This window comes from Pelecanus crispus, chromosome 4 (genome assembly GCF_030463565.1).
Source record: "Pelecanus crispus isolate bPelCri1 chromosome 4, bPelCri1.pri, whole genome shotgun sequence".
Taxonomy (NCBI): domain Eukaryota; kingdom Metazoa; phylum Chordata; class Aves; order Pelecaniformes; family Pelecanidae; genus Pelecanus; species Pelecanus crispus.
The window spans coordinates 77,317,861-77,338,865 of NC_134646.1; the positions used below are offsets into that span (position 1 = coordinate 77,317,861).

Consider the following 21,005-nt stretch of genomic DNA (forward strand, 5'->3'; position numbering starts at 1 on the left):
GTCTTGTGATTTCAAGGCTGTTTTACACAGTATAGAAATTGTCATAGAGGGCAAATTATCTTCTAGGTGAGTAACAGAATTTTGACTTTTTCTGGAAGCAGCTCCCTAAAAGAGATCAAGTTATGTTCTCCTGCCACTGTTTAAAGACTGAAGAGATTCACACCTGCAAATAGAGGGATGGTCTGTCTGGGTCACTGAATCTAGACTTGGCTCCTGGAGGCTATCACATCATCTAAACCTTCTAAACAGTTTTCTCCTCATCCTCTAATGCCAGTGTTGACACTGGTGATCCTCTTACACGCAGTTACTGCCACATAAGAAGATGTTTCAGGAACTTTGGCTGACCATGCCTTCTGAAAAGATGTATATATAAACAAATGTTTCTTGGTTTTTGCCCTCATTTTTATTCTTTTGGAAGAGAAGCATAGCAAACTATGGCATAGTATACAATGATAACAGAAATACAGATCTCAACACTCTTACCCAGATATTTGCCATTCTGCTGTAGGAGCTCTGATGGTAAGGTTTTGGTTTCTTAAAGTTTTTGATTCTGACAGGAAAAAAAAGCATCATTATAGCTTAAAAATAAAAGTCCATTACAAAAAAATTAACACGTTTTTATTCTATTTTCGCTGTATGACCCAAATTTTTCTAATCACACTGTAAAGGTGAAATAAAGATTAAAATTCAACCTTGTAGTAAATAGACACACTGGGAGATTTCCAGCAGGCCTGAATTTGTTCCAAATGTATTTTATTTTACTTCAGAGCGCAAGATACAGACTGTGGCTCCACTTCTTGCTGCCTCATAGGCAGCCATTTTCTGAGCTGTTTCTCTGGCCATGAAGCCACGCTGAAGGATCCTGAACTGTCGTTCCCGACTTGCTTCCAGTTCTTTCCAATGGTTCCATTGCAAAGAATCCTGCAGAAAAGACACACAGATGATCAGACTGCAGAGACTATAGTGGTTCTCTTTAAAGGATAACTGAACTTCTATTTGATAATCTGGCTGGCTGGCGACACAGTTCATTTGCTAACATGATTGGGAAACCTGTCAACATCAAACTGGGCGTGATGAATAGAATGGTAACTTGAGTGGGTTGCCGAGTTTAAGATGAGTTAAACACAGCTGCAACACTGCACAAAATGTTAAATCAAGATAAAACTACATCTGGATGGTTGCTCCAATGCTGCTACCTTATGTTCTTTCTTTGCAACAGTTTATTCTTGAAGCCATAAATGAAGAGTTGCACACATTCTATCAGACTCTACTGGTTTGCTGATTCAAAAGCTGGGTTCACATGGGAGCATTCCCAAAAAAGCTCAGAACAAACAGAAAACTGCTACTTTTTCATCTGATTCTTTGCTTAAAATGGTAGAAAAATACATTTTTTTCATTAATGGTAATTTTTGTTATGGTTAGTTTTCCAAATTGCGATACAAATTCTGTTTTATTAAGAATGTAATAGTAATTTATAAACAAATGTTACCTTAACTTAAATCAGCACAACCCATTGGGCTGAAAGGGCCATCAGAAATGTAACTGAAGCCACAATCTGGACTTGGAACTTTAATACAAGGGGTTACTTATTGAGGAACCTAAAAGGTAGCAGTACAAACTGAATGCCAGATACCTATTGCATTATAACTAAGGGAGGATTTTCTCCTATAGTCACACTAACACTATTTTCAGCAACAGGCAGTTCAACTAGAATAAAAATGCAGCTGAACATATCTGACCAGAATCAAGCCACTTCCCTGTAGTAGCATTTGGATAGGTTCATGCAGAGCTGAACAGCACTGATGGAAGATACACCAAAACAGCTAAATAATTTATAGTAACCTTGATTTTTTTCCATTTTTTTTTTCTTTTTTTTAAACAGATGTAAGAAAATGTCTTTAGTGATGTCTTTTTTTACATTTGAGCAGAACATAAACAAAAGCACTGTGACATCTTTAGAGACTCACTGTGTAAAGTTAAGCTCAAGAACAAGACAAAATCTATCATCAAAACAACTTTCAAACCCTGGCTTTTTTGCTCATTCATATGACACCAGAGCACTCACACAGACCCACATCAGGTAGTCAAAAATTCTAGCTGTGAATTTATAATTTCTCTTTATTTTAAAAAATGTCTCACATTCGTAATTATATGCCTGCTTTCCTTTGAAGTCTGCATTTATTGCTTCTACTTTACTCTGGACTCCATTTAGCAAAGTGTTTAAGCATGTGTTCAAAACCTCAGTTCAGAAAGCCATCCCAATGTAGGAAATGCTTTCCTCAAATAGGTCTCCAATGTTTTCTTTGCTAAAAGAGATAGACCTAGTTGTCTACATAAGCACCTACATGTTTTGCTTGCCTGAAATGGCAATTCTGAAGGCAGCAAACATTGATACCCTGAAAGATTGCGCTATTTTGATTTTTAAACTATACACACTTGAAAAATACAGTTTTCCTCTTCACTGAATTCAGCTTCATCTAACTTTCTCCCAAAACAGGTAAAGAGCTATTATTTTAACAGATTGGGAGATTTAGTTCTAATTTTACATTGGGCTAGTAGAGCTTTTAAAAAGTGATCCCATCATGACTGTTCACTGCAGCGTTCCATATGCTGTGGTACATGTGCTATTGCTGGTATGCGAACCGCTTCTAAACGTTAGGCATGCATGAGGCAGTGGCAGAGGCGGCAGCAGGAGCAGCAGGTCCTTGCCGCTCGTCTTTAGACACTTGCCAAGGAAACACAACCAGTGTGAACCAGCATAAAGCCTACAGGGCTACTGTGCTTCCATCCGATGTTGTGGGACCGGGCTGAGGAAAGGCGAAGTGAAAACTATGGGAATGATGAACTGGAACATGCCTTGGGTGAGAGAGGGGGCGAGCATCCCGGTTTGGTGCAATGGGATGTGTGTGATAGGAAGCTGGGAAAGACAAGAGTTAGAGACACGGGGTAAGGTGCTGTTTCTATGGGATGAGAGCGTGTGGCAATAAAAGTGGGAAGCTGAGTGTCGTATGGATGAGCCCTGCTCTGAGGTAGCAGAATGTGTGACAAGAAGGCGAGGTCAAGGCCATGGTTTGGAAATTCGTGCCTATGGAGGAAGCAGGGAGTTGTTATTGCCGGGCATGTATGGCATCATCTGCCTCTGCCCCCCGCCAGTGCTGGCAGCTGAGCAAAGCTCTGCGAACAGCAGGTCTATGGCAGAGCTTCTCTCCTTATCTAACTCCCAGACCTTCCTTGACGCGATGCTGGTTTTCTGGGGGGTAATCTTTAAGAGTCCTGCTTGCTTTTTACGCTCCGTTGTTTTTTCTACAATCTTTTTCTGCAGGTTTAAAATGCGTTCATCTTTCACAGGCCTTTCACCAGACTGGGACTTTCTTTTCTTTTCTTCTTGCCTGCAAAATCAAAAAGAAGCGATGAGAAGGTAAAATAATATCAACCCACAGAACAAATCCATCTGAGCATATATTATCTTGATAATAATGAATTTTCTCTTGCTTCTGGGAACCAGCTAGGCTCAAAACAGGTTTAAATCACATAGCTCAATAAATGTGGTATTCACAACTTGCTTCTTGTTGTTTACAGAACAGCATTACTAAACAGTATAGAATAATTTCTTCCCACAGGATGCCATGATGACAATATCTGAAGTATTTCAAGCCTGACATGACATTCTTCAGAAAAAGCATGTGCAAAACCTGTGATAATACTGCAGCTTTTTGCTTGTGAGAACTATGGAGTTTTCCTTATATGATCATTAGTATTCATCTCGATTGCTGTAGTCCTTGGCAAATGAAAGATATTCTTTTCTGTGTAATCTCAATGCCCAGATTCAGAATCTATGGGATGGTGATGTATTATTAATTAAGGTTAGCGGGTCTAGGTGAGCATAAATTGATAGCACCATGTGCAGCATAAAAGTAAGGCATAAGAGATAGGTTATCACATAGTCTTCCCCCTTTTTACTTCTATTGTAGCTACTTTTCTGTCCTCTGGAGTTTACATTTCATTTGCTTACTTTCACCCAAATGGCACAATTTACTCACAACTTCTTCATGTAGGTTACACCACCTTGCATAGGGATTCACTTAACATCCAACTTTCTCTTTTATTCAATATTGCCCTTGAATTTGGCTCAGTATGATCAAGCTGTAGTATTAATATTATGTCATGAGCAGCTGTGATTCTCTGGCCAAATTCAGAGCTGAAGTAAGTGTCAGATCTACCAAAGAATATACTAACTATATAATTTACAATCAGGTGGGACCTGATGCCGTCTCTCAGTTGGCAAGGGTAGTTTTGTAAATGGTCCCGTTACATTGCGGCAGTACAACATTACAATTGCTTTTACTGGAAACCAGATTAAGACTCCAAATGAGCAAGTGCAGGGTGCACTGGGGCATTGTTCAGCCGAACCTGCAACTGTACTCTGTTGGTGGCAGGACTAATTTCACAGACAGGCTGCCCCTTGGAAATGTTTTACAACAGAACTCTTCCCTTGTCTCTTGGGTCTTATACCATAGTGTTTTCAGTATAAGGCACACTCTTCTCAAGGAGCTGGAGGAAGGGGAAGACGGAAGAAGTTCCCTCTGATGCTAAAACCACCAATTTGCCTTAAAAAGTGCCTGTATCAAGATTCCAGGGATCCAAACACTAATTTCATCTTGGGAGAGATGGCTTTTGTCTGCTTTGTTAGTGTCATCTTTGCTGATAGAAACCTCCCTGTAACAGCAGGTATTCTTCAGAGCAGCCATTCTGGACTACAGTTCCCAAAATCCTCAGGAGCTGGATGAAGGGGCGATTTGACCCGTGTTACATTCTGAAATGTGACTCTCAACTCTAAATAAGAGGCACAGTTTAGCTTGGCTTCTCATTTCCAGTTGCTTTCCTGAGACACTTCCCGAACCTCTCTGCTGTTTGTGTCATGCTATCTGTTAGGATAACACTTCCTTATCCTCTTTAGTACTGTGACATACTCTGCTATGCTGAGATGAATTTTTAACACTATTCTATAAATCTAAAAATTATGTACTATCATTTAATCTAATTAAAGAGATCTAATCTAATTAATTGAGAACGTGGATTATGTCTATTTGCATTGTAACAAGGCATTGCATTCCAAGGGATATAGGGGAATATAACAATAAGGTTTTATGTAAACACTTGATGATCAAATATTGTCAGTGGGAATAAGCCACAAACCCTTTCATTACATGCAAATCCAGATTCTTGTAAATACAATTGCAGGAAATATGGCAAGAGGTTTAACATCATGAAGGAGCAGCAGCTGCTTCTGAATTAACATTGTAAATAGTTGCTTATCCTCAGACTAACATGCAGTCCTCTTCTACATGAAGTCATGTGCCAGTCATCTACACTATTCCAAAAAGCTGCCAATCCCATAGATTTTCAGATGCCATACCACATTATAACAGAAACTCAAAGAGGGGAAGGAATGAAAAGAGAAATTTTAAAATTCTGTTTTTCTGTGATGGTCAGTTGCGAACTTTCAGGACTCAAGACAGAAAAATCTCATATGATCTCTGTCACCCCATATCATGTATTTCCTAACGAAGTCAGGTAACAGCCAGTCAGAATGGGGTAGTACATAGTTAGAAAAATCCTCTCCAGATTCAACAGAAAATTATGTGATAATTTATGAAAAAAAATGCAGAAATAATTTTAATTTTACTATTAAGTTTATTTACCAGCTACTGGCATTGAATGAGCACCTTGAATGAAAACCAATCTTTAAGAATCGTACTAGTTCCTAAACTGTAATGTCAAATCTTTGGTCCAAAAGCAAATTTGTTAACTTTCTTTTCTTTTGGTCTCAGACAAGAGTCTTGCGTCCCTTTTGTGAGTCTGCCATAATTAAAAAAATATTTCCCTGCCAAAGACTTTGAAAAAATTTGTAATATTTTTGAAGTCTGTATGTATTTGAAATGGTTTAACAAACTCTAGTTTTTGCTTAGTGACCTTGTCAGGAAGTACCTTTTAGTGGTAAGGAATGAAATGAGATGCTTGAATGTGAAGATGGAGTAAAAATAGCTCCTTGACCATTCTAGGCACCAAAATATCAACTTAAGCAGCTAGGACTGTATTTCTAAGCTCACTTTACAAAATGGAGTCTTGTGCAATAAACACAAATATATTTTTAAAAGCAGAAGTAGGATTGCCTTATAGTGCAATAAACAATTTTTTTTATTTTCTCATACTCTCAGTCTCAGTGACTAGGGCTGTCTGTACTTCACAGTACCTTGCCTTTTTTCTGTCCTGCACTATATAATTCTTAGTTACTGCACTGAGGAAAATGAATGTATTGAACTGTTAACAGTTCACTGTTAAGGGCATCATTATTTTGACATTTAATAACACTGCACTATTAGATTGATTACTATTTTGTACTAATGTGAGGGATTTAAGCACTCAAAATCTGACTCCATTCCAAAACAATTTACTTATTAAGCACCTGATTTTAGGTGTGGAAGTGATTGTTATTCATAACAGTGTTGTCCTCATTTGAAATAAAGATTATGAAGCTGTATAATCAAAGTTCATTCACAGAATCATGGAATGGTTGAGGTTGGAAGAGACCTCTGAAGGTCATTTTGTCCACCCCCACATGCTCAAGCAGGGCCACCTAGAGCCGGTTGCCCAGGACCGTGTCCAGACGGCTTTTGAGTATCTCCAAGGATGGAGACTCCACAGCCTCTGTGGGCAACCTGTGCCAGTGCTCGGTCACCCTCACAGTAAGAAAGTATTTCCTGATGTTCAGAGGGAACCTCCTGTGTTTCCTCTTGTACCTCTTGTCCTCTCATTGCTCACCACTGAGAAGAGCCTGGCTCTGTCTTCTTTACAGCCTCACTTCACATATTTAAATTTCCAATCCATCATTGCTGATAAATTTCCTCCTTCTGTTTCAGTGCTAGTGCAGAACTCATTACCAGCAGTAGGGACTGAGAAACTGAATCTTACTTCCTTATTGCAAACACATACAGAACTCTAAGTATTTATGAAATTTGTGAAATTCATGAAATCACAGATATTATGAAGTACCAAACCAAAGTCCCTTACATTGCTAATTATTCAGCTTTTTTCATTATTTTAGGCTATGGTTTTGAAGATTTGAAGCAACAGCCACATACAGGGATAGCATGGCCCATGTTCCCCTGTTACATCTTTCCACCTCCATGTGCTGTCTGCCCCTGCCCTCAGTTGTGTGCTGCACCACAGGATTGTGCTGCCAGGGTGTCTCCCAGGTTTTTGAGGATCGAGGTCCATTCTCCCCTCCTCACCCAGAAGGCCTTTGACCCCCTAAGTCAGACCTGGACACTCCAGGGAACACCTGCTTTGGGCAGCTTGTTCAACTTGGAAAGGACCGTCACAGTCGCCCATCCATAACCCTCCCTTCTGCTTGGTCTTCTCTCCCGCCTCATGACCAGCCTTCCCCCTTGTCCTCCTGCCACAGCTGCCCTCACAGTTTCCACCCCTCCCCAGTTCAGGCCAAGAGAGAGGTGTTACACCAGTGAGTGGTCAGCACGCCTTGTCAAGGAGGGGTTTGAGCACTGGCAGTGGCAGGAAGGTACAGGAGTGCTTTGCCACCTTGGCAAACACACCATCGTTTGGAATCCAGTGCCAAGACCCCAGCATCACGCTACACCATCACCACCGTGCGAGATGGAGATGTAGTAAACTTTTGTGTTGGTGGGAGTCTGTGCATCTTGTTCCCCGTAACTATTTTCTGATTCTTCTTCCTCATATATCAAGGAAGTCAAGGAGGATTAGTGTCAGTTCAGAGTGTCACCCTGGAACAGCAGCTGCTACCTTCATCTGGATGTTGCCCTGACTTGGAGAGGGGAGGAAGCTCGGGCAGCAGGTATCATCGTGTCACTTGAAAATGAGCAGGAAAATAAACAAGGCAGGAACATGAGCAAAAACATAAATAAGGCTGGCTTCTCTGTACCTTACATATGTGGCGGTGGCTGGTGGGGATGTGGATGTGCTGCTGCCACCTACGTGAGACAAACAAAAGGATAGTGTGGTCTTCACTGGATGGGCTTGCAGAGAAGTGAGGAATTGAGTAGGTGAAGTTCTGTGAGAGAACTTTCCTCTGGACAGCTTTAAACCACATGAATGGGGAGAACATGCAGTCCCAAGACCAGAATAAATCCAGCCCAAAGTAACCCCCCCCAAACCACAGATAATGTGGATGGAGGGAGCCTCAGCACCAAATGGTTTGATCTGTTGCTTGATTCTTAGTGCATTAAACTACTTCGAGTAATAGATACAGCCTCACTGAAATGAAAGGGAATTGTACCTGAAGCATACAGGCACGTAACTTTAGTACATTAGCACGTATTCAAATGCTCATAAATGTTTTGGTGCTCATGTTCGAAAGCTGAGAACTCAAATGTTTGTCCATGTCATATGCCAGTGCTGACTTTCAAACTGTGTGAAATTCTAACAATTAAAGGGACGTCCTGCGTATATACTGAATTGATTCTGAAGTGTTCTGCAAGCACCCAGAAAGCCACTGCTGTGATGGATGTCATGGCTTGCAGTCTATTAAAGGCTGATGTTTCTGTAATTTTTCATGTTCCATTTCCTATTTTGTTTAATATGGCTCATTATATGCTTGCTCAATGTGCTGCTTTTGTGTTGATGTATGTCTGTTTGTAAATGACATTGAAAGGAACCTGCTTGGTAGGGACCCAATTAAACTCCAGCTGACACTAACTAAAGCACATTTGTTTAGCAAAGCTTAGCTGCCATACTTTAGCCAATTAGCAGTAGCCTTCAACATAATGCCATTTAAGATACAACATGTAATTTCCTATTGATGCATAAGGCTATCTTATGAAGAGCATTGGTAAGATTTGCTGTTCTATTGCTATAATTATGAATTAATTTTGTAAACATAAAAATTTGCTTTTTACATCTCCTGTGTAGCATATCAATAATACAAGCCAAGCAATTAATCACTCACATTGACTTGATAGATATTTCAGGATTCAAAATTTGTAAATCAGGTTTAACACACAAAGTCGATAGTTTGTTTAGAGAGAAATAAAAGCTGCAGCAAAGTGTCTAGCATTTGTAAATAGGCCAGCACGTCATACTTCTATATTAATAGAAATAACACCACGGATTTGCATTCTAGATGAAAATGCATTAAATAAACTCCCAAAGAACAATATTTCTGGTATACTTTGATGATGCCTCTTTATAGTAGATACTCCCAAGTTATGTACATAGATTGCCTGGGAGCCATGAAAGGAAATGTCTTATAACATCTATAATGAAACTTTATATTTTCTTTATTTGGAGAGCAAACAGGGCTCCATTAAAATTACTGTATTACTTATCATGAGTCTGAGTAGAAGCTTGCAAATTAAGTGTTTAATTTAATTTGCATTCTACCATCTTTGGCATGCTGGTCTGTTCTAAAAAACATTTCAAATGTCAGGACAAAAAGTGAATCAAAGTTAGCTTCTCATTCAAGCATAGCTTATTTCAGAATCAGAACAGTTTTAGATCTAAATTAAGCTAAAGAGTCTATTTTAAAGAAACCCAGCACTATACAAAATTCACAGACTGCACATCTAGCATAACAAATGATTCTTTAAGTAGTTACTAGTGAAGCAGGTTTTATGTAGTATACAAGTTCTTAATGCCTAGTTTGCATCTCTAGTGGAAAGTGGTGACTTGAGTTGCTCCCACAGGCTTTCACAACAGGGAATGTTTAGCGATGAGAGTGTATTTCCAGCTCCAACTCCATTTCAGGTTCTTTAGTCTTAAAATCTGTTCTCGATATATGCCATAGAAGAGAGGGTCACTGATCTATGCAGTCAATCCACTGCAGCTGCAGTTATTGATTCATTAAACTATCTTCTTAAGTGCTAACACAGTAAACCCCCAGTCTTTGGAGATGAACTATCATCAACAAACCAAATTAGAGCTGGGACTAGTGAAAACTAGTTAAATGCATACATCAATACTGCCTTCTGTAATTGAGATTTAGAACTGGACGATAAATCAATTACATGAATTTAACTCTTAAGAAGCCACCTTTGGTATCTCAGCAATAAACACAAATCTAAGATACATAGAATCTAAAGATGTGTTTTTAGCCTGATAGAATATGTCTTCAGAATGTCAGCCTGAACGTCTGTTTGCAAAATAAATATGGCAAGACAAGGACTAACCTCTCAAACTCACATAAGGGAAAAGGTGAAAGACAACTTGTGAGAAAACAATGGCAAATAGTCAGGATGCAGTAAAAATGGCATAAGATCAAGAGGTGTGCCATATTTTACACTTTTACACAGGCTTTCTTCCTGCTCAGCTTTATTTGTAAATAACATTAACTTAGATTTTAAACTCTCTGTGGAAGGGACCTGTCTTCTGCATATGTGAAACATCTGTGATGGTTATGGATCCTTTATGACAATGAATAATAAATATGATAATGAATAATAAATATGAATAATGAATACAAAATTTGATCAGAGAGCCTGTAAGCAAAGATTCTTCTCTTTGATCTACTGCTATAATATATATGATTTCTAACTTATTGTTGTTATCAGAAAATCTCCTTCCTAAAATATTTTAACTTCTAAAATAAGGCCTGCCTTTTCACACAACAAATGAAGTTCAAGGAAGCAAACTACAGCCGTAATTATTGGTTTAATGAAAATGAGAAACTGCTTTAAGTAGCAAGCTAGAATGATTCTAATAAAATCAAATTAGTTCTGATTAGCTGAAAAGGAACAGAAGAAAGGCAGAACTTCTTTCTCAATATGTAATATTGGCTCTGAGTCCTGGGGCAATACTGTCAACACTAGCTTACAGAGTGTCTTCAACGATAAATTCAAAATGATGAAAAAGACTTGTTAAATCTGATGCAAATTATTTTCAATAAAAAGGAAATTCTGGCCCCGGTGTAATCCTTGACAAAAGTCACACTGATTTATAAAAGGGCAGTATTTTGCCGTCTACTTGTTTTTCTCCTCAAGGGGCTAGCAAAATATTAACAAAGTTCCAATGTCTTAAATGTCACATGCTGGTTTATACTGACTTTAAAGCAGCTGCTCGTCCAAGTTCTGCTCTGCACAGGGAAATCTGGTCCAGTTTGTCTAGAAGAAGTTGTTCCTTAGCTTGTTTTTCATGAATTATCTGGTCTCTCTTCTCTTCCTCTGCTGCCTTCTGTGCTTCTCTGAGTAGAGCGAGGCGTTCACGTAGTTCCACTATTGACATTTCACAAATTAAACCATGGCCACCAGTCTAGAGAACATGAAATATAGGTTTAAATAACACTGTAAATACCAAGGGGAGAGTAAATGAGTAAAACCAGAATATTTTGATTGTGTTCCAAATCATGCTGAATATATTTTGACTTCAAGAAAGATAGGGTTGGCCCTAAAGGTCTTTTCCAACCTAAACGATTCTATGATTCTATGATTCTAAAATGTTATTTACAAGCTGGTTTTAAGGTATAGAGCTTACCTTTCGTATGTGTAAAAACACAAGGCTCATAAAACATTTCATGAAAAAGCATTGAAATACACAGTAGATTAATCATAAATACAATGTATTTACTGTCCAGGAAAATTTAGTTGACTTATCTTTTAGTTTTAATAAGACTTTTGCAGTTTTTAAATGTGTAAAACTGTGTATTTTTTAGTTTGCAAAACCAGAACAGACTTTACACTAAAAAATATGCATTTTTTTGTATTTATCTATTTCCAGATTATGGATTTGATCTATGATGGCATCTGCTATTTTTATCTGAAAAGACTAGGGCTAAACAATGCTTTGTACCCAGGAAATTCAGATCTTAATGGCCAAAGTTAAAACATTCAAACCTGAATGTTTAATGAAGGCTTTTCAAAATCCACTTCTTAATGAGAGTGATAATGAGCCTGATTCTGAGATGTAATGAGAGACTTCTGCACCTTAGTTTGCATACGAAGACAGATCGTTTCTAACCAGATTTGTAAACACTTTAGGTTTTCAGCCCTTGCTCTTACATATACTCTTTCTTTCCTTATGTCTACACTATATACATCTGCATATATGGAAAACTTGCATAAACCCACACAAATACTGAGCTTCTGTGTAGCTTTCTTTGCAAAATGTAATCCATTTCACACCAACTAATATTCTTCTGTCTATCTCAACACAGTTTTGGTACACATTTTTGGTGTGTATCTTGTACCATGGCATGTTATAATGGAATATATGGGTGCAGGAAGTCAAGATGCTAACCTGACCCTTGCTATACAGTTGTATAACATTAAGAGTGGAACACTGGGTAGGATTTTAATCACAAAGACCTTGCTCTACTGAGTTCCATAGTGACGGGGGTGGGGTGGGGGTGAAATCCAAAAGAACAATCAGTCTTCCAAATTGTACTTCTCAGACTGAAATTAAGTGGTAATGATAAACATATGTAAGTAAAACTCACTAAAATCCTTTTAATTATTCCGTTAAAGAGCCTTCATTATTTCAAGCAATCCTTTTTAGCAGGAGAAAAAAGCCCTTGTATTAAAGACTGAGCAAATTGTTGACAGAATAGTAGTTGTCTTTCTGCTTTTGAGCATTTCACAAAACAGAACATGAAGGGGAAGGAAAAAAAAAACCAGGAAAAGAGGAGGATGCTCTGTCATAGATAGATGCTCAGATTGTCAGTTTGGTTGCAAGAATTGACCTGGGTCCAGCCCCTCTTCTCTGGTCTGGGATGCCATCTAAGCAGCCTAGTCAGGTATTTGTCCTCCAGTGACCATTCTCTGGCTGTTCAGAGCAGTGGGTCCATGAAACAGGGGGAAGGCCAAGAGAGATGAAGAAAACAGTAAGGTGGGGCAGGGGCAATAAAACCACAAAACCGAGTACAACAAATAACCAGGCTTAGCTCTCTGCTGCTACAACATTGGTGCTTAATAGGGATTATTATTGAGTCAGTCTGGAGAATCTAATGATATAAGCTCATCAGTGAAGGAGAACGTGTCTTGGGTGGCCATCCCTGGGGACTCCTCCAAGATTTCCAAGAATTCCAAGAGTTTCCAATCTCCTGCAGATTTGGTCCCCATAGCTTCTCTTTCTAAAGCTCCAAAAGTTGAGTCAGTAAGAGGAGATCATCACTGTTTATTCACCTAAAATCTGACTCTTCGATTTTGCCTCAGTGGTTTCTGCTTTCATGCTCCTCCTGTGTACCAAACATGAGCTAAACAATAGTGACCAGCAGCATCAGTAGAAGATTGATAAAAGAGTTCAATATTAAGCAGCCTTTATTTTTGCATCTCTTTGAAAAATATGTACTACCATAGGTTACTGAAACAGTAAATGATTATTTATCTCCTTCTCAGATTTAAATTTAGAGTGCATTTGCAAATAGCAAGTGCTATAATCCCTTGCCTCTAATTTAAACTAGTCAATGACTGTCAAGTTGTATTCACAGGAAGTGAAAGGAAAACGTTTTACAACAGGGCATATATACCAGTGGTAGTGTTTGAGCATGGCAAGCAGACACTGAAAAGGTCTGGGAAAGAGAACTGAATAGAAACATAGAATGGTAGAGGCTGCATATTTTGAGTGTCTGCATTTCAAAAATATTCAGTGAAGACAGTGAAGTGGTTCCTAAAATATGAGAAGTCCTGTACTCATGCAGTAGATAATGCTGGTGTTCAAGCCGCTTAAGTGCCATCAAGGGAAGAACAGGGTACTTTACAAGAATGAATGAGAATTTTATGGACACATACTTAATTTCACTAAGTCTGAAAAAGCCTTTTGTAGAAAGAAAAAAACAGGGCAAGCTATCACCAAAAGTATGCTAATTCACTCAGAGTGCTATCGTAACAGTGAGTATAAGGGAACTGTGAAGCTGAGATATAGAATCAGAACGATTTGGGTTGGAAGAGACCTTTAAAAATCATCTAGTCCAACGCCCCTGCCATGGGCAGGGACATCTTTCACTATATCAGGTTGCTCAAAGCCCCATCCAACCTGGCCTTGAACACTTCCAGGGAGGGGGGGATCCACAACTTCTCTGAGCAATCTGTTCCAGTGGTTCATCACCTCCTTGCAAAAAATTTCTGCCTTACGTCCAAACTAAATCTACCCTCTTTTGGTTTCAAACCATTGCTCCTTGCCCCTTGCCCTGTCACTACAGGCCTTGGTAAAACATCTTTGTCTTTCTTATAAGCCCCTTTATATACTGAAAGGCTGCGATAAGGTCTCCCTGCAGCCTTCTCTTCTCCAGGCTGAACAATCCGAACTCTCTCAGCCTTTCTTCATAGGAGAGGTGCTCCAGCCCTCGGATCATTTTTGTGGCCTCCTCTGGACCCACTCCAACAGGTCCATGTCTTTCCTGTGCTGGGGACCCCAGAACTGGATGCAATACTCCAGGTGGGGACTCACAAGAGCAGAGTAGAGGGGGAGTATCACCTCCCTCGACCTGCTGGTCACGCTTAAAAAGAAGCGTGCAGCCCAGGATATGATCGGCTTTCAGGGCTGCAAGCATGCATTGCCAGCTCACACCGAAGTTTTCATCTACCAATACCCCCAAGTCCTTCGCTACAGGGCATTCTCAGTCAATTCATCCCCCAGTCTCTACTGATATTGGGGATTGCCCTGACCCAGGTGCAGGACCTTGCTCTTGGCCTTGCTGAACTTCATGATGTTCACATGGGCACACTCCTCAAGCCTGTCAAGGTCCCTTTCCTCAAGTGGATGAACTGCACCACCCAGCTTGGTGCCATCCACAAACTTGCTGAGGGTTCACTTAATCCCACTATCTATGTCATTAGGGAAGATAGTAAATAGTATTGGTCCCAGTATAGACCCTTGAGGGATACAACTCATTACTGGTTTCCACTTGGACATTAAGCCATTGACTTACCTCTTTCGATGTGGCCATCCAGCCAATTCCTTATCCCTCTAACACATATTCAGGTCCATTCTCTTGTACTTGCAATATGACCTGTATGGCCACTCCATTTTCAGCAACCTTACACTTTAGTAACCTTACACATAGGATAAGCTTGAATTCTTAATGAATTTTTCATATATGACTTGAAACCTGTGTTTTTCTGCTATGTCTTTTGAGATGAGCTAGATGGGAAAATGTATTTAAAGCCATATTCTGTACTTAGAAACAAACAGTATTTCAGTGGAAGCTCTATGTGAGGGGTTGACAGCCACTGTAAGTGGCAATGAAATGAAGTAGGTTCAAAAATAAGAAAGTACTGACATTCCAGTCACCTTCATTTTCCTGAATGAGAGCCTGCACCATTTTACAGAAGTTGTTGTGATTGAAGAAGTAATGACATTTCCACATCCGACTACATCATACTGTTCTGTCTTTGCAGCCTACATCTTGTGACTGAATCATCTGGGTAACAAATGTGCACTGAGACCAGCTAAGGGCTCTGTTTAAGGTTGACACCATGTGCAACTCTATCTGAAGCAGTAAAAGACCTATAGGTTGGAGTACCTCTTGGCATTTCCATGCAGACAGTTTACAGTGTCTGTGGTGTACAATAATTCTTTGTACTCTTCGCTTTTTTCCCTGCTTTTTCCTTTGTGATTCAGTAGTATTTCTCCACAAATGAGTGGAGTGAGTCTGGATTTGAAATAAAGAGAATTGCCGCCTTTGGCTGGAAAAGAAGTGGAGAAATGATGGTGACAGCCATAAAGGAAACCAAAGAGAGTAAAAGAGGATGGGACATCTGGGGAGCTGAATTTATTCTTGTTCACTTATTTCACACTTTAAGATTAAATATGTTCTAAAATCTGATAAGTGAGATGGGGGATTTACCTGGCGGTTGCAAAGATAGTAAGTAGCTTTGGAATCAATTAATGGCTCAGTTCTATTCAGAGGAGCAAGAGATAAAACGAAAGCATCAGATTGACTGTTCCAACAGCCCCATTGAAGGAAGACCTGTTCCTTCTGTATGATTTCTGCAGACTAGCCATGGATGTTTTCTAATTTGTGATCTTCATTTGCATATTCATGAAAGAAAAAAATCAAAAGGATTGTATTTAAAATTGATACTGCAGTTTTATATTATTCTATGTTGTTATTCTTTCAGTGTGGATAAGACAAACGGAAGAGTACTTTCAGCTACTCTGCCTCTGATTTAGTGGCAAGATAACAGATTTCCGGATGCTGCCTAAGTCTGGAAATCTGCAAAAGTGGGCATTGCAAAGCCCAGTCTCAGGCAATCTCAGTTGTTGTGCATCAATAGTAAACCCAAGAAGTTTGGGATACATTTACTGTAGACTTAACCACACACACACACAGGTTATTTGCACAGTACATGCATAACAGCTCAGCAGGTTTTGGGTTCTCTTGACAGTCTCTTTCATATACCTAAATGTTGACAGTTTTGAAAGCAAAGGAAATTAATTTTGCTAATTACCATGGCAATCACCACTGCAATACGAACAACTGTACCTCAGTCCAAACTTTGCGTTCATTCAGTTCTCACCCAGGACTGACAAATCTGTGAATTTGTGAAGATGGATAGAACATGTTGTAATCACTTGCCAGTCTCTTTTTGAAAGAGATCGGGAAACCCAGATCCATCCTATTGGCAAAATTCAAAGAAAGTTCAAGGGGACTAAGATTTCACTTACCATCAGAATATTCTTCCTGGTGAATTTTTCATTTTATAAACTTTGTGAAAGTTCCAGTTCAGATCTAACCTTTGTGTCATGGGGTCATTATACTTAATGCTATGCCTCCAGACTGCAATATATCTGCATACAGTACACAATTCCTCTGAATGTGTGAAACATATACAATATACATTTATGTAAAACCAGTAGTTTTTCTTTTTGAGCTTACCTCAGTTAAATCAACAAACTTGTGTCTGAGGCTTGGTAAAGACTCAATAGCTCGTATTTCTTGAATTAGTTCATATCTTTTCCTTAGCTTCTCCTCCTCTTCTTCTAAAGCTTGCCGAAGAAGTTCTCGATTTTCTTCACAAACTTCCCGAACTGAAAGAAAAGAACTAATCTCTGTTAGCTGGCTGCATATTTTAACAAGTAGTCCATCTGGAGGAAAATTCATATGCATTTGTGAATAACGTTAATAATACTGATCTAAAGGTCCTTGAGGGAACAGTCTGGCATTGGTGGGAGGAAAGATTAGATAAACAAATGAGTACTTCCCACCTCCACTATCTATCATTCTACTCAACACATAAACATACTGTATATATACATAAAGCAGACACTTTGAATTACTGCTTTGTAATTTCTGTTCTAATTAGTGCATACTGTTTCATTATTTAATATAAGGATATCATACAATAGCAAATGTTCATAGTTTTTCAAGCTATATATATGATAGAAATCATTGAATTGCAAAGGCTGGTAGGCTTTGCTAGGCCATTTCAGAGTGGTTAACACCCTCTGTCCCGCCTCAACCCTTACTGATACAAGTATGGAGATACACAAGCAGAGAAAAGTCTGCTCACCAAAATACACTCAACTTGAGGTAGCCTTTTCATACAGTAGATGTTAACATGGCATTGCATTGGAATACGTACAGCCATGCCAGTCAGAACAGCCTTCTCCCTGGCCTTCATTAGCTAATGCATTAACTGAATAATTTTCTTCAAGAATAATGGAGGATGAGTGACCTTATTTCCCTTCATCGTAACAACTGGTCTGTCTTGGAGGTGGTACATCCTTCTCCCTTGTGATACTGTCCTTCTAGGAGATGGATTTTCTTTCCTTAGCTACAGTCTTCTTCTCTGGACTGTCTTCTCTGGAGAAGACAATAATCTTGAGCCATGATTATTTCACAGTGGTTGCTAGGCAAATCCTCTCTTAATGATATGAATCACAAGAATCTCAGCTTCATAACTTGGTTTGACAAGAAGTACAGTCATTCACATATGCTACTTTTAGGTGGAAGGGAAGCTAGTTGCAGAATATTAGTGCTGTATTTCTCCCTTTTAATCAAAGAGTAATTCCCATGACCAGAAGCTTAGAATTTCTGATCTACCCATTACCAACTTATTCCCAGAATTTATATTCATGCATTCATGGAAATGTATAGCCTGGATCTTTCCCTCAACTTCCTTTTCCGTTGTGTAAAAATTGTAATTGGCCCACTAAAATAAGATAAAGTAATTTGGGGACAGTTGGCATCATCTCTCATTTTTCTGGCAATATATAAATACCTATCCGCTGTTTGTATTTCTGGAGCTTTATTTTTGCTTGCTTTGCATTCTTGTGTCCTTCCACGACTTGCTCCACCAGCTCTCTCATTTCTTTCTGTTCCTGTAGACGTTTCTCTGCATACCGGTGCATCAGCTCTGCTTTCTAAATCCCAAACAAACGGGTGAATAAAATTCCTGATAACTGGTGATCTGTGTCTCAAATCATTGAAACAGTGCAAGGACAAATGGATTCAAAGTATTACATCACCCACAAAAGTAGCAAAGGACATTGGCTGGGGACAACATAGAGACCCAGGTTTAAGCTGCCCTCTCTATGTTTTATTTACCCACAACAGCCCTCCATAACATTTGCACTGCCATTTTCCAGGATTCCTCCCACATGTTTCTAAAAGCAGACAAAAAAAGCCACCTCTGGATCCGGTTGTGAGATACCAAGAAGAGTGCCAATCTAATACACAGCTGATTATGTGCCTGCAGGATCTTCTTGGGCCTAAGTCATATCTCTGTAACATACAGAAAGTCCACTTTTGGCTATCATGTTCCTTTCTTTCTCAGAGGAAATGACAGGAAGCAGGAAACTGGATTTTTCCCAGACTACATTCCTTATTGTACTTTCTGTTTTAGATGGAAGACTAGAGCTTTAACAGAAGGAGGAGCATCAGCGTGACAGCTGTTGGTGAATGGGGAATTGGTGCTCGGTACTTCTGGAGATCTCCATATTGATGAAGTGCTGTGCTGGCATCTGTTGGCAAGCAAAGGGAGCTGCCTGGAATTGGTCAGGTTAGAGCATGTCTGAGTTGCACATCCCCAAATCTTTACATATTTGCACATTTCTGTTAACAAATAAAACACTTATGCTCTGAAAGTGAGGTGAATATAATAATTACAATAATTTTGGAATGAGTGTGAGCTATCACGCTGTGCTCAGTTGTACATAGTACGGTTCACTTTAAGTTCTTGCTGCAGACTGTCAAAATAAGCATGAAGACTCAATGCCAAAAAAGGTTGCAAGATTTTTTTAAAGGACAGAGAAGGAACTCATTAAGCAAGTTTCCCCTTTGCAGCATGGCCTTTATGAAAATCTTGTACATTTCTGGTTGCATTTTAAGTTGCTGAGACACTGCAGAGACATCTGTGAGAGGTAGCCAAGAGAAAAGTACTGGCTGGCCTATGGGGCATAGCAGCAAACTTGGCTAATAGAAAAGAAAAGCCTGTGATAGTGACTATGAAAAATTTAAAATGTGTAGTATTAGTTATTTCTTGATCACTTGTTTAGTTTATAGGAAAAGCAGTGGAAAAATGTAATATGAGTTTGGGAAAAATATTAAAAGATCTAGCAATGTTTTTGGGAAACTGTGATTTGCCAGATTGGAAACTGTGTGAAAATACTTCTTGGAATAAATATTCAGTTTTCCATATATAGAGATCCAAAGACAGTTCTCTGCCTGAATCTTCCCCTAAGAGAGATCTAGGCATATCAGATAATATGAAATAAATTGAATTGTATCAGTTTAAGAAACAAATTCTTTCATGTTTGTGGCTTTCATTTTAACAAGATAATGAAATTAGTCATATATTGGTGATTTCATTGCAAATGGTGCTTAGTATCTCAGTATCTGTTCAAAAAGGATATGCACAATGACATAAATATAGGGGAGAATGCTTTAACATTCTGTTTTATTCAGTTTACTTCATAAGTGTTAGCAATCAAATCAAACACTTGTAAAAAGTACTTCACTGTATAAGCATTGCTGTGTCTGGAAGTTATAGCAGTATTTTTCCATTATTTGCAGACTCCAATGAGTAAAGACACTGTATAGAACTTTTACACCTTCTTATAGTAGGTATCATCTGTGCTATGTTTTGCACTGATTGAACGTAATCAAAATTTGAGCAATGCTGTATATATTACCTCTTCTCTCATTAGATCAGCTTTCTTCTTATTTTCTTGAATTACATTCTGATGGGCTAGAACTGCTTCTTCATGACTCAGTTTCCCTTGAAGCCTCCTACACTCTATTTCAGTCAGCTGCTCTTCCAAATCTTTTCCACGCATCTGTTTCTGCCATTCCAAGAATTCAGATGGGTCTCCAGCCCCTCGTAGCAAATTTTCAATTCTGCAAGAGAGAAGAAAGAGTACACAATTCTAGGGATCTGGCTCTGTAGCCCTGCCTTGGTTCATAAAACATTTCTAGTAGTTTGTTGTGATATAAGGTGTTTGATCTCTGCAGAGAAAAAAGGTTGTCATCACAAAGTCATTTGACAGATGTATTTTAACTCAAGTGTAAGAGGTGTTCCTACTATTTGGAAAGTCTGGGAAAGCCAGGCTGGAAGACAGTGCACGAGGGCATTGACCCAAATGTTTTCAGTAAAACAAAGCCCCGAGAAAGGGCAAACTTTAGCTACATATGGATTCTCCTAAGGAGCAAGGAGAATCAGGCTGAAGGTATGTACATTTTGTCAGAGGATTATGTCGCTTACAGGTAGAATAAATACCTTTTCTCTTTGACAATCTTCTTGGCCACTTTAACACAGAGAACTAAAAACTTCTCTGCTTAATTCTATTTCTGTTTTGTATTTTGTCAATTAAATAATATTGCTGCAATGAGGCAAAGAAATATTCAGCTATTAAGCAGAACCACATTCTTATTTTTTGTGCTCAGCTGAGAAAGAAAAGCATAGCAAAGCTCTGGGGCAGGCCCATCAAAGTCCTGCAGCAGAAGATTGAATGAGCCAAGAATTAGGGCACAGACACAAAAATGCAGTGAATTGTGCCTTACTGCTGCTCCCCAATGCATATATATATGTATCTGTTGT

General features: G+C 39.0%; 1 protein-coding gene across 1 annotated transcript in view; it reads right to left on the bottom strand.

The window, feature by feature from the left end:
• Positions 1–753: 753 nt before the first annotated feature.
• The window catches only part of CFAP99 (cilia and flagella associated protein 99), a 59,343-nt gene continuing 39,091 nt past the window's right edge, over positions 754–21,005 (bottom strand). The window contains exons 11-16 of the mRNA XM_075709658.1: positions 20,101–20,305; positions 18,189–18,330; positions 16,844–16,995; positions 11,075–11,280; positions 3,227–3,389; positions 754–921 (exon numbers count right to left, since the gene is read on the bottom strand). Of these exons, the coding sequence (XP_075565773.1) occupies positions 754–921; positions 3,227–3,389; positions 11,075–11,280; positions 16,844–16,995; positions 18,189–18,330; positions 20,101–20,305 (1,036 nt within the window). The remainder of the gene's footprint in view (positions 922–3,226; positions 3,390–11,074; positions 11,281–16,843; positions 16,996–18,188; positions 18,331–20,100; positions 20,306–21,005) is intronic.